Raw genomic sequence first — 11824 nt, forward strand, 5'->3', positions numbered from 1 at the left:
TTCCTCTTTAACTGACATCTATAGGTTAATAAGTGAAGCATTACTTTGTTAATTGTTTTCTCATTGTTTGAAGAGCTGCTAAAATTTATAATTTTGCTTATCAGTCACAAAAGTTTGATTCTAAGAAATCACATTACTTAGTTGCTCAGCATCTAAGCCTAAGGAATCAGTTGTAATCAAGCGACACTGTTCTAATTTCTCTGTTCTAGGAATAGAAAGGGGTTTAAATATGTGGCAATATAGTTTTTTTTTGTTCTTGTTGTTGGTTTTTTTTGAGTGTTCAGTAGAGAATGGGATTGTAGTTAAAATTCACTTGTAAACTTAAGGACATTTTTCCAAGAATTAAGATTCCTTTAACATGTTGGGAGATAGGGGCAATATGTTTGCATATACATATGTATTTCAAGCAGTACATTCCCATATGTGGTTTCACTATAGAGCTTCATCAAGAAAGCGTTCTCTTCTAAAATTATGTTCACAGATATTGAGCCAAGTCCTAGTGTGTATTTGAGAAGTTTAAAATTGGCTTAGAAGTTTCATCATACCACCTTTGTTGAACAATTGGAGAAACCTTAGAGATCACACAGTTTTGAATACAAAAAGCCATAATAGCATCCTGGTGATTCTTAAAGTTACTTTTAAATGCTCTCCACAATGGTCTGGGATGACTACCCTCAAGGTTGAGCCAGTAAATCGGAAAAAAAGGGAGTTCTGTTATATAAAATGATCCCATTTATGAATTAGACCCTTGTTCTTAAGCTTGAGTTTGAAGTTCATTTTGTTCTCATAAAAGTTTTCTTGATGTCTTATGCTTATTATAAATGGTCAAAACACTGACTACTTTTTATTTGGATTGCTTTCTAATTTTAATTTCATGTACTTAATGATTTGGTCAGATAGTCTGCATTTTTAAGTACTATTGAGTTAGTAGAATGTCCGACGTATTTTTTATATCTGATCCAGCCAAGTCAGAATAAGGCTAAGCTTGAAACAACACACAAAAATTACTACTCTTCTTCCAAGCTAGATTTAACAACGTTGTCAGAGAGTACACTTTTACAACAGTTCGAAAGATGACAATAGTCCATTCCTAGCACAGACCAAGTTGCAAAGGAGTTATATGTCTCTGAAAGTATTCAGAACTGTAAAATACCACAAAAGGATCTCCTGCTTCTAAATTTTGACCTGGGTTATTCACTCTAATTCTCTCGGAAAGAACTTTTCACGTCAAAGGAGAGAAAGTTAATAAACCATAATAATAATGAGGTAGTGAGCTCTACCACTGGAGAGTGAAATAGAACAATTAATGTATGGTAATGTCAATAAGCAAGAATCTATAAAAAGGTTTGGCATTGAGGTGAGATAAAAGATAGATAATTTATAGATAAAACTACACTTCAGAAAATTGATATTACTGGGCCGGCCCAGTGGCGCACTGCTACAGTGCGCCGCTTGGGAGCGCGGCGGCGCTCCCGCCGAGGGTTCGGATCCCACATACAGACCGGTTCCCGCTCACTGGCTGAGCGAGGTGCGGGCGCAGCACTGAGGGTTGCGATCCCGTTGCCGGTCCCGGTCCGGTACAGGCGCGACACTAAGGGTTGCGATCCGTTGCCGGACACGAAAAAAGACAAAAAGGGAAAGAAAAGAAAATTGATATTACCAACTAAGAACAGGTGACTTTGCTCACTTTGGGGGCACTCTATTAGGAAATGTCAAAGTGGAAAGAAAGGATGTAATAGATTCCTTAAGGCGAGGGGGAGTGCTGGTCAGTTGGAAAATATATTCATTTGCATCATGCCTCACACTTATTAAGACTCACCTAATTAACAACTTGATTTAGGGCTCTGCCTCTAGGTAATTATATTCTGAGTTTCAAAATGACTAAAAAGCACATGTTTGGATACAAATTTTATGTTGAGGAGTACCTCTTAAAACATTCTTCTAAATCAAGTGTCAGCAAACTTTTTTATTCAAGGGCCACATAGTAAATAGTTGAGGCTTTACAAGCCATACAGTCTCTGACACATCTATCCACCATTTTAGTGGGAAAGAAACCATGAGCAATACATAAGCAAATGAGCAGGGCTCTGGCCTGGGAAGACTTCATTTACATAAATAGGAAGCAGGTCAGATTAGGCCATAGGGTGTGATTTGATGACTCCTGTACTAAATGGAAAAATGTTAAGCTACCCTGTGTATTTTACTCTCATTTTTTTATACGCTACAATCTCTTTGTACAAATTCTCAACATTATTTTATTTAGTTACTTCACGAAAACCAAGGGAAGATGAAAAAGATGGGCAGGCATATAAATTTGTGTCACGATCTGAGATGGAAGCAGATATTAAAGCTGGAAAGTATTTGGAACATGGGGAATATGAAGGAAATCTCTATGGAACCAAGATTGATTCTATTCTTGAAGTTGTCCAGACTGGACGAACTTGCATTTTGGATGTCAACCCACAAGTAAGCTGTTCTTTACGTTTTATTTCCTATGGAGTTTTTTTTTTTGGGGGGGGGGAGGTTGTTTATTTGTTCATTTGTCAGCGTGTGAGTGTGGCTCTTTCCCTCTGTTACCTTTTGGTGATAGAGATCTTTATTATGCATCCATAGCTAGTTAGTTAAATAACTCTGATTTAATTAGCCAACAGAGGCTTGGGTAGCAGTAGAAACCATGTGATTAAATCTGAAGTGGAAGTTTGGTATTTATTTACTTGCTCGCATAATACATAAATGCATGCGTTAGGAAATGAATAAAATGTAAAACTCAAACAAGGCTGCAGTATAATGAATAAAAAATTGAAGTCACTCCCCCTCCCATCTGACACAGACACACACCATTTGTTTTATTTTCATTCCATGTCTTTCTCCCACTCCTACCTCCTTCCCACCCGTCTACACTCAACCCAACCTCGCTTCCCTACTCAGAGGTAAATATTATTAATAGTTTGGTATGTATCTTTCTAGTCATTTTAGTATACTTTAAATACAAACATATGTAATGGGTTTTCTATTTTTGTTTCTCTTTACACAAATCGCAAAATTCTATACAGATTCTCTAGCTCTTTTATTAAACCATATTTCTTGAAGGTCTTTTCATGTCAGTTACTGTAGAGCTTTTTTTTGTTCTTTGTAGTTACTGCATAGTATTTCATCGTATGGTTGTATATTCATTCATTTAACCACTCTCCAATTAATCAACACTGAGATTATTTCTACTTTTTCAATATTAGCAAAATTCTACAATTAACCTAGAAAGAGTTTACATCACTCTTGATGATTTGGGGATCATTAAGTTTTACTTTCCTTTGTTCAAGAGGAACAAAGAGGAGTGAGACTAAGTTCAGAACAAAATAAAATAAGTATTTTAGGAAAGTACTATATGGAATCAGAAAGACAGAAGAGGAACAGGTATTAAATTATGTCCTTAATCCTTAGGAAGAAGGTAGATAGACTTTGATTTGTACTAAAGAGTAACTTAATTCAAGTTCTAATACTATATAAATTGATTTATAATTATTCTTCTATGCAGGCACTGAAAGTGTTGAGGACATCAGAGTTCATGCCCTATGTGGTATTTATTGCTGCTCCAGAGCTAGAGACTTTACGTGCCATGCACAAGGCTGTGGTGGATGCAGGAATCACTACCAAACTTTTAACGGTAAGCAGTTCTTTGCAAGCTAACAGTCTTATTTTCCTCTTAAGATTTTTTTCTTTTCTTTTGAGAAGTGAAAATCTAATCACACGTATGAAATAAATGTACTGCATAGGTATTATACAGAATAAAAATTCATTACTAGGTGTAGTTAGCATTTGGAATAGTATTGTTTTTATTTGAGCTGTTACTTGAAAATTATTGTTCACTTTATTTTAAAACAAAAGTTTCATTCTCCTTTATAAAATGAAATGGACCAGTATTAAAATATACATATTAATCCAACCCCCTCATTTTACTAATAAAGTAACTGGCCCCAAAACCATTTACAAATATATTTATCATGTGGTTTATTCCTGGTTAGGTGTTCTGATGTTTAGTTTCTGTTACATGTTTTCTCTTTTTCTCCCTCTCTCCTTTTTCATATTACGGAAATTTTAAAGTATATACAAAAGAGGGAAAAAATGAATCCCACATGTCCATCACCTAGTTTTAGTAATACATGTCTATTCTTGTTTCAATTAGACCTCTCCCCACTTCTTTCATCACCTTGAATTATTTTGAAGTAAATCTCTGGTATCATATTATTCATTAATACTTTAGTATTTACCTCTAAAAGATAAAGACCTCTTTAACATGATCATAACATCATTAATGTGCAAAAAATCAATAAGCAATATCCTAATATCATCAATGTACAATCTATATTTTAATTTGTCTAAGAGTTATAATTATTTTTCAGTTGATTTGTTCAAATCAGGAACCAAACAAGATCAACATTTACTTGATGTCTCCTAAATCTCTTTTTTTCCAGGCTTAACTGAGGTGTAGTTGACATATAATAAACCATGCATATCTAAAGTGTTTGGCTTGATAAGTTTGGGTGTGTGTGTGCACTCATGAAACCATCAAAACCAAATAATGATCATGTTCATCCCCTCCACACAGTTCACTGTGCTCCTTTGTAACCTCCACCACTCTCACCTTTTACCCCACTGTAGCTGATAATACACCTTGAAATCAGGTAGTATTGGTCCTCTTTGTTCTTCTTTTTCAAGTTGCTCCATGTCTATACTTAACTTTCTGAATATCCTTTCTGAGATAGGATAAGTGTCTAATTTCATCGTCTACTGATTCTAACATTTGCGTCAGTTTTGATTGAATGATTTTTCTCTTCATTATGTGTTATGTTTTCCTTCTTCTTTGCAATCTCGGTAATTTTTTTGGATGCCAAACATTGTGAGCTGTCTTCTGGGATATAGTTACAGGTATTTGGAAACAGTTTGTTTCAGGTTTTGCTTTTACAATTTGTTAGGTAAGACTGGAGCAGTACTCATTCTAGGACCAGGTAGTCCCCACTAGTGAGGCAAGACTCATGAGGTTTTGTGTTCTGACTGGTGGGAATAGGTACTATCCCTGGCCCGCCTTTCTGGTGGTTCTCAAGTAGTTGTACATGTGCCCTGATTGGTGTTCAGCTGAATACTGGAAGGAAACCTCCTGCAAATCTCCAAAGTTCTCTTTCTGTGCCACTCTTCCCTTCTCGTATTCTGTCCTGTGTCCTCTTGCCACTTTGGTCTCCCTGGACTCAGCTCTTTGCTCAACTCAGAGTCCTGTAGGCTCCTCTTGGACTCTCCCTCCTGGGGCTGCATCCTGAAAACTCATTTAAGCCACTGTGTTAGTCCATTTCTGCTGCTTATAACGAAATGCACGGAACTGGGTGATTTATAAAGAAAATGAAATTTATTGCTTATAGTTTTAGAGGCTAGGAAGTCCAAAGTCCAGGGAACATATCTGGTGAAGGCTTTCTTTGGTGGTGACTTCAGTGACGGCAGGGTATCACATTGTGAAAATGGCAGAGCAAAGAGCGCAGAGAGAAAAACAGACTCTCCTCTTTCTTCTTTTAAAGCCCTCAGAACCATGCTCCTGACTATCATTATTAATCCATCCACTACGTCATGGTCCTGCAGTCTGTTTGCCTCTTCAAGGCCCCACTTTCAATTGCCATAATAGGATTTCACACTCTCAAAAGTCACAGTGGGGATTAAGTTTTGGGGGACATTCAACCCAAGGCAGCTGCCAATAAACTGGGATAATCATAGGGCTTATTTCCTGTCTCTCTGGGGTCTCTGTCTCTTGTTGCCTGATTTACCATGTCTTTTTTTTTTTTTTCCTTTTTGTCTTTTTTTCGTGTCCGGCAACGGATCGCAACCCTCAGTGTCGCACCCATACCGGACCGGGACCGGCAATGGGATCGCAACCCTCAGTGTTGCACCCGCACCTCGCTCAGCCAGTGAGTGGGAACCGGTCTGTATGTGGGATCCGAACCCTCGGCGGGAGCGCTGCCGCACTCCCAAGCAGCGCACTGTAGCAGTGCGCCACCGGGCCGGCCTATGATTTACCATGTCTTAAAAACTGTTGTTTTATACATTTTGTCTGTGTTTTAGTTGTCAGGTGGGAGAGTTAGTCTGGTTCCTGAAATTCCACCTTGGCTGGAAGCAGACATCACTTTATAATCTGTGAATTCGGCCTGCCTCCCTCCTTCCCCTCTCTTTTAACATTATAATTTAGCTGTTTGGAAAAGTGGGTCATTAATCCTACAGAGTGTTCCATAGTCTGGATTTTACCAATTCTATCCTCATTGTATCATTTTTCTCTATCTCTTGTATTTTCTGTAAACTGATAGGCAGGTCTAGAGGCTTGATGAGGTACAGGTTCAGGTTTTTTTGTTTATTTGTTACTTTTTGCAAGAATAATAAGTGTTACTTATTTTTTTTACCTCATAAGGCATATACGAGGCTGTCTTTCTGTGTGATAAGATTAATCAGTGGGTTCGGATGTTGTTAACCTTTATGTTGATCCATAAAGTTCCCCAATAAATTTTCACCTAATGATTTTAGCAAGCCTTGTTGATCTTTTGATCTTTGCCTAGATCAATTTTTTTCTTTTTTAGGGATGGCAAAGTGGTATTATTCTAAGTTTGTCATTCCTTCTGCATTTATAAACCAGAGTTCTTCAAAAGAACTTTTCTTCATCAACTAGTTGATTACTCTGAGGTACAGTTTGTACTGGAAAGGGAGGATATATGCTTGATACTGTCTCTCTATGGATTCAGCTTACAGAATAATGAGATAACTCCCCGAGAGCCTCCAGAGAGGTGACAGGTGACCAGATGAAGTTTGTTTTCTTTGTTTTCAGTTTCAAAAGCACATGGGTTCAGACTTATTTGATATGCTTTACTCTATTGCAGTTATTATTCTTACTGATGCTCAAATTGTCTCATCTTTCACCAGTAGGAGCATATTCTGGTTGGTTCTTGAGACCTTTATTCATGAGCCTCATAGTCTTGAATAGCTTCCTTGCAGGTATCTGGTATAACAAATGTTTCAGGCTCATCTTGTTCATTTCCTATTCTAGGTCGGGAATGCACCATTTTTTCCAAGATGCTCTGGTTTCTTTTAGAGTGTAAATACTATTTTAAAACTGTAATACTAGGAGTTCGCATTGTCACAGGGTCAATAATTGTTTCTAGCTAGACCTTTTCATGTAGTGAGAGCTAGGATATCTGCTTTCATGTTTGTATGTTTGAAGGAAAATGTATCATGAATTCATACTGATATTTCCCAATCAAATTTAGGATTACAGAGTTTTTATTCAACTTTTTTTTTTATCTTACATGTCTGTTTTCTTTCTCTTATATTGAATATCCCAATTCACAAAAACACTGGGAATGTTAGAATTAGAATATCACGTAATCACTCATTTGCTTTATCCCACAGTGCAAACTCAGCCGTCTGAGAATAAATATAGCAACACCACCTCCAATGGTGGATCACTGCGAACGGGTCACTGCTCGCTCCCAACCCCCAGCCAGTGCTTTTTATCCTTAGGTTATATCCCACTAAGTAACACAGTCAAATCTCTGTGTTTTAAAGTCACTTGCAGTACTTCCTCTCTATGTACTTAGGTCAGTTATTATTTCTGATGTTTAAATTGTTCTAGCTTCAGTTAGTAGGAGCCTATTCAGCTTGACCTCTGAGTCTGTTTAATACAACCCCAGTAGTCTTTGATGATTCTTCGCTTCCTGGTATGACAGGCTATTCCAGGTTATTCTTATACACTTCCTGGCTCAGACCTGGAATCAACCATCCAAAAGCCCAGGTTCTTTTTAGTGAGAAATGGTATTTAGAAATATCCTAGTCACTAAGGGTATGCATTCAACTCAGCTGGACATTGTTTCTAGGCATTTTCAGTGGCCAGATGGAAAACATACATAACAGGTTCATTTGATAGTTACTGTTCAAATTTATTTTTACTTCTTTGACCTTTTATTTGCCTTTTTTCCCCTTATGCTGAAAATTTTGGTTCCTGATGACATTAACATAATTTCTTATTTTACATATATATGAAAATAATCTAAGTACACACATGCACATATATGTAATTTCTAAGTAACAATATCAGTATTAGCAATATTATTATTGAAAAGTTAAAGTTTCAGGCTTTTGTTTTATTGTTGTTAGGATACAGCTCACTAGATATTAAATTATTTTAAAGTCACTGAAATTATTCCTTTCTATGTGGTTAAGCAACCTATTTGAAATACAGATGTTTCATTTTGCTTTTGATTTTTAGGTATTGCTCTATTTTCCATCTGAATTTACTTTTGTTGTATAATTCTATACAACATCATGTGGTTAAGCAACCTATTTGAAATACAGATGTTTCATTTTGCTTTTGATTTTTAGGTATTACTCTATTTTCCATCTGAATTTACTTTTGTTGTATAATTCTATACAACATTTTAATAATTCCATGTAAACCTTAAAAACAGCTCTAGCTTTTCTCTGCCCTCTTCTTCTGTTCCCTCCCACTGCCTTGGTCAGCTGCTTTTGATAGCTATTTTTACAGTTTTATTTTTTAATATAAGTAAGTGTGTATGTGTATTCTCCCTCCCCCATTTCTTATGTAAAATGTAACTTATTATATACAATCGTCTTCCTGCATTTTTCACTTAACCAGTATAGCCATAGAGAGAGGTTCTTTAGTCCTTTTCCCATCTGTATGGAATACTCCATTATTGTTACAGGATTTTTTTTTAAACAAATCCGATTGCAAATGACTATAATAGGTAAGAATTGCTTTCAAGTTGAACTGTTGCCTATTTACTCATCTGTTATCAGAGATATTCCAGTTGTTTCAAACTTATTTAGAAATCTCAGTGAAAGTATTAAATATAAGTATTAGGGTTCCTTGGGCTGGTGGTGAACCCGCTTCTCTCTCTACACTTTCCCTTAGGTATTTTCACCAAAATCATTTACACTCATACCGTTGTTATCCTGATGTGTGTATATATAGTAGCCTAGATGTCAGCACTCCAACTTGTATAACCAATCACCTGCTTTACATCTCCACTTGGATGCCTCACAGACATCTTAAACTCACCATGTACATGTTTTCCTCAGCCCCATGCCTCAACTCTGCATCTTCTACAGCCATCATTTACTCAAGCTGGAAACCCAACAGCTAGCCTTGTTTCATTTGTTTTATTCTCTTATTACATCCAGCCCATCGGCTAATCCTCATGATTTTATCACCAAAATAAATTTCCAGTCTGGTGCCATTTCCATCTTTTCTGCCACCATCATAATCCCGACAACTTTTCTCTGATTACTGCTATCAGTCTTCCTGCTTCCACTCCTGTCATGTCACCTTCCTACTCAAGACCCACAGCTGTCTTTCCCGTGCATCTGTGTCCTCCATGACTTAGTTTCCCCCCAACCTCCAATTCATTATTGGTCTTTTTTTAATATCTTAAATATACCAGGGTGATTTCCTTCCTGGATTTTGCATTGCTGTTTCCTCTGCCTGGAATATTCTTTGTCTCACTATGCATACAACCATCTCCTTATTTTCCTTTAGTTCTCAACTTAAATGTCATTTACTCAGTGTCTTTCAGATCACTGTATCTAAAGTAGATCTCTTAAAATTGTTTGTCCCTGGTTTGTGTCTTTTATAGTATTTATTTCAACTTGTAATTTTTTGTTTATTTGCCTTTTATCTGTCTCCTCCACAAAAGAGTAGGAGCCATCTCTTTTTTACTAATTGTTATAGCCACCAATTCTGAAACATAGTAGATACTTTAATAGGAACTCGACAAATATTTGTAGAATATGTATAATTATAGTGAAATTTCAAAGCACTTGCAATTTTGTGAAAAGCTTTACTTGCTCATGCAGAATCTATTACTTAAGAACTCCCCATATCATTCCAAAATGATTAAAATTACTGTATAAAATATAAAGAATACTAGGACAAAAACATAAATAAATAGAAGTGAGTGTCTTGGTGGGGGATGGGCAGCATGTAAAGTAATCTTCAAAATACACTTCTAAGATTCTCTGACTTTCTTGGAGACAGGCGACAGATTTGGCTTTCAGCCTAACAGCCACTGCAAAGTGGGTTCCATGATTTACGTAGGCCAGAAGATAAAAATCTTTCAAAAAGAATGATATAGTTGACCTAGAAACCAGTTACCTGTAATAACTTTTATTACCTTATATTCACCCTAAGATTATTGTCAGCAGTCTTTTATTAGGAATCTTACCCTAGTATCAATGAAAAAGAAGATACAGAATACTCATAAATGCAGACATGAGCGCAGATGGAAAAGACTAGGATATGGACAGTTGGTGATTTCTTTTTTAACAATGTATAGATTAAATTTTGAGGATTAACATCAGAATTATAATAAATATCCAACCTACTTATTTCTTATGTTCACTTTTAGTTGGAGTTCGAGCAAGTAGATATGCATTGTAATGCAAACATTTCCTTTTGAAACTCTCAACAGGACTCTGACTTGAAGAAAACAGTGGACGAAAGTGCACGAATTCAGAGAGCATACAACCACTATTTTGATTTGATCATCGTAAATGACAATCTAGACAAAGCCTTTGAGACACTACAAACTGCCATTGAGAATCTGAGAATGGAACCACAGTGGGTCCCAATCAGCTGGGTTTACTGATAATTCAGTAAGGTTAACAATTAAAATAAAACTTTTAAAAAGTGACTGTAAGAAATAAACCTTCTACTGAGAAAATACATGCACAGATAGAAGATATTTGCCAAGTCTAGGCATTTTTTTGTGTAGATTGAGATACCAGTACACTATTCTGAATTTTTATATAAAATGTGGTTGGGAGGTGTACTAATATATAATTTATCTTAATTTTTCTAACTTTTTATGGATAATCTTTTTATTCATATCACATAAAGAAATGCGTTGAAGCATTTTGTATATGTTTTGATTTAGCGCCCTTGCCTTTTTCATGAAAGGAATTTTCAAATCATTTACTCTAACATTGGTCTCACATTTTCACTGTGATAATGAATACTTGAAGTAGTTTTGTAAGGCTGTCATTTAGTTCAGTATTTAAGTAGTGAAGGGTCAGTTACTCTTATTAGAAAAAAATAGTTATTTGCCTTCCTTCTTAATTAAATTTCTTATAGAAGCAGAATTTTAATGTCAGTGCTACAGCTAGTCTAGTACCATCTAAATCTGACATCGAAAGTCTGTTCAGTGCTCCATATGGCTATCCATTCTAATTTGTACAGCGTATGTTTTTTTCCTTTATGTCTATCTTTAGTGGAAAGTTGAAGAGCAATACCTTGCACTCTCTTTGGAGGTTGTTCTTTTCCTTTGTTGCAGTGACATGCTGATGCTAACTAATTTAACATGTACACAGTAAGCTCTGGGCTGGAAGCAAGGTCATGCAGACTGAGAGGGTGCCTTATGTAAAACCTTACAGCAAAATGACACTTTTGAAGAAAGTTTATTTTCACATGTAAAAACTTAACTGACAAAAATGAAGCCACTACTTTAGATAGGTTCTTTTTTAGGCTATGGTCAGCAAATGTATCATGCCTCTGCAAATTTCTGTGATATGTAAAGATGCCTCTAAATTTGCACTTAGTGGTTTTTGGGAATGATCAGTGTGCTTTTTGAAATGTTATGTGATCATTAGGGCACTTGTTCTATTTGTTGTGTTGAGAACCAAATCCATTGAACAATTTACAAAATCTGGAAATAATTGTCAGCTGTTTTTTATATATATGCATACTAATATATACATTATAAAATATGTATATCATATATGTATTATATAA

General features: G+C 36.0%; 1 protein-coding gene across 1 annotated transcript in view; it reads left to right on the forward strand.

Moving 5' to 3' along the window:
• MPP6 (membrane protein, palmitoylated 6 (MAGUK p55 subfamily member 6)) overlaps nucleotides 1–10948 on the forward strand; it is a 54077-nt gene extending 43129 nt beyond the window's left edge. Inside the window, exons 8-10 of the mRNA XM_008593469.1 lie at nucleotides 2264–2466; nucleotides 3533–3661; nucleotides 10506–10948. Coding sequence (XP_008591691.1) covers nucleotides 2264–2466; nucleotides 3533–3661; nucleotides 10506–10682 — 509 coding nt within the window. The 3' untranslated portion in view covers nucleotides 10683–10948. The remainder of the gene's footprint in view (nucleotides 1–2263; nucleotides 2467–3532; nucleotides 3662–10505) is intronic.
• The last annotated feature ends 876 nt before the right edge of the window (nucleotides 10949–11824 follow it).

Source organism: Galeopterus variegatus, unplaced genomic scaffold, assembly GCF_000696425.1.
Source record: "Galeopterus variegatus unplaced genomic scaffold, G_variegatus-3.0.2 Scaffold9206, whole genome shotgun sequence".
Lineage (NCBI taxonomy): Eukaryota > Metazoa > Chordata > Mammalia > Dermoptera > Cynocephalidae > Galeopterus > Galeopterus variegatus.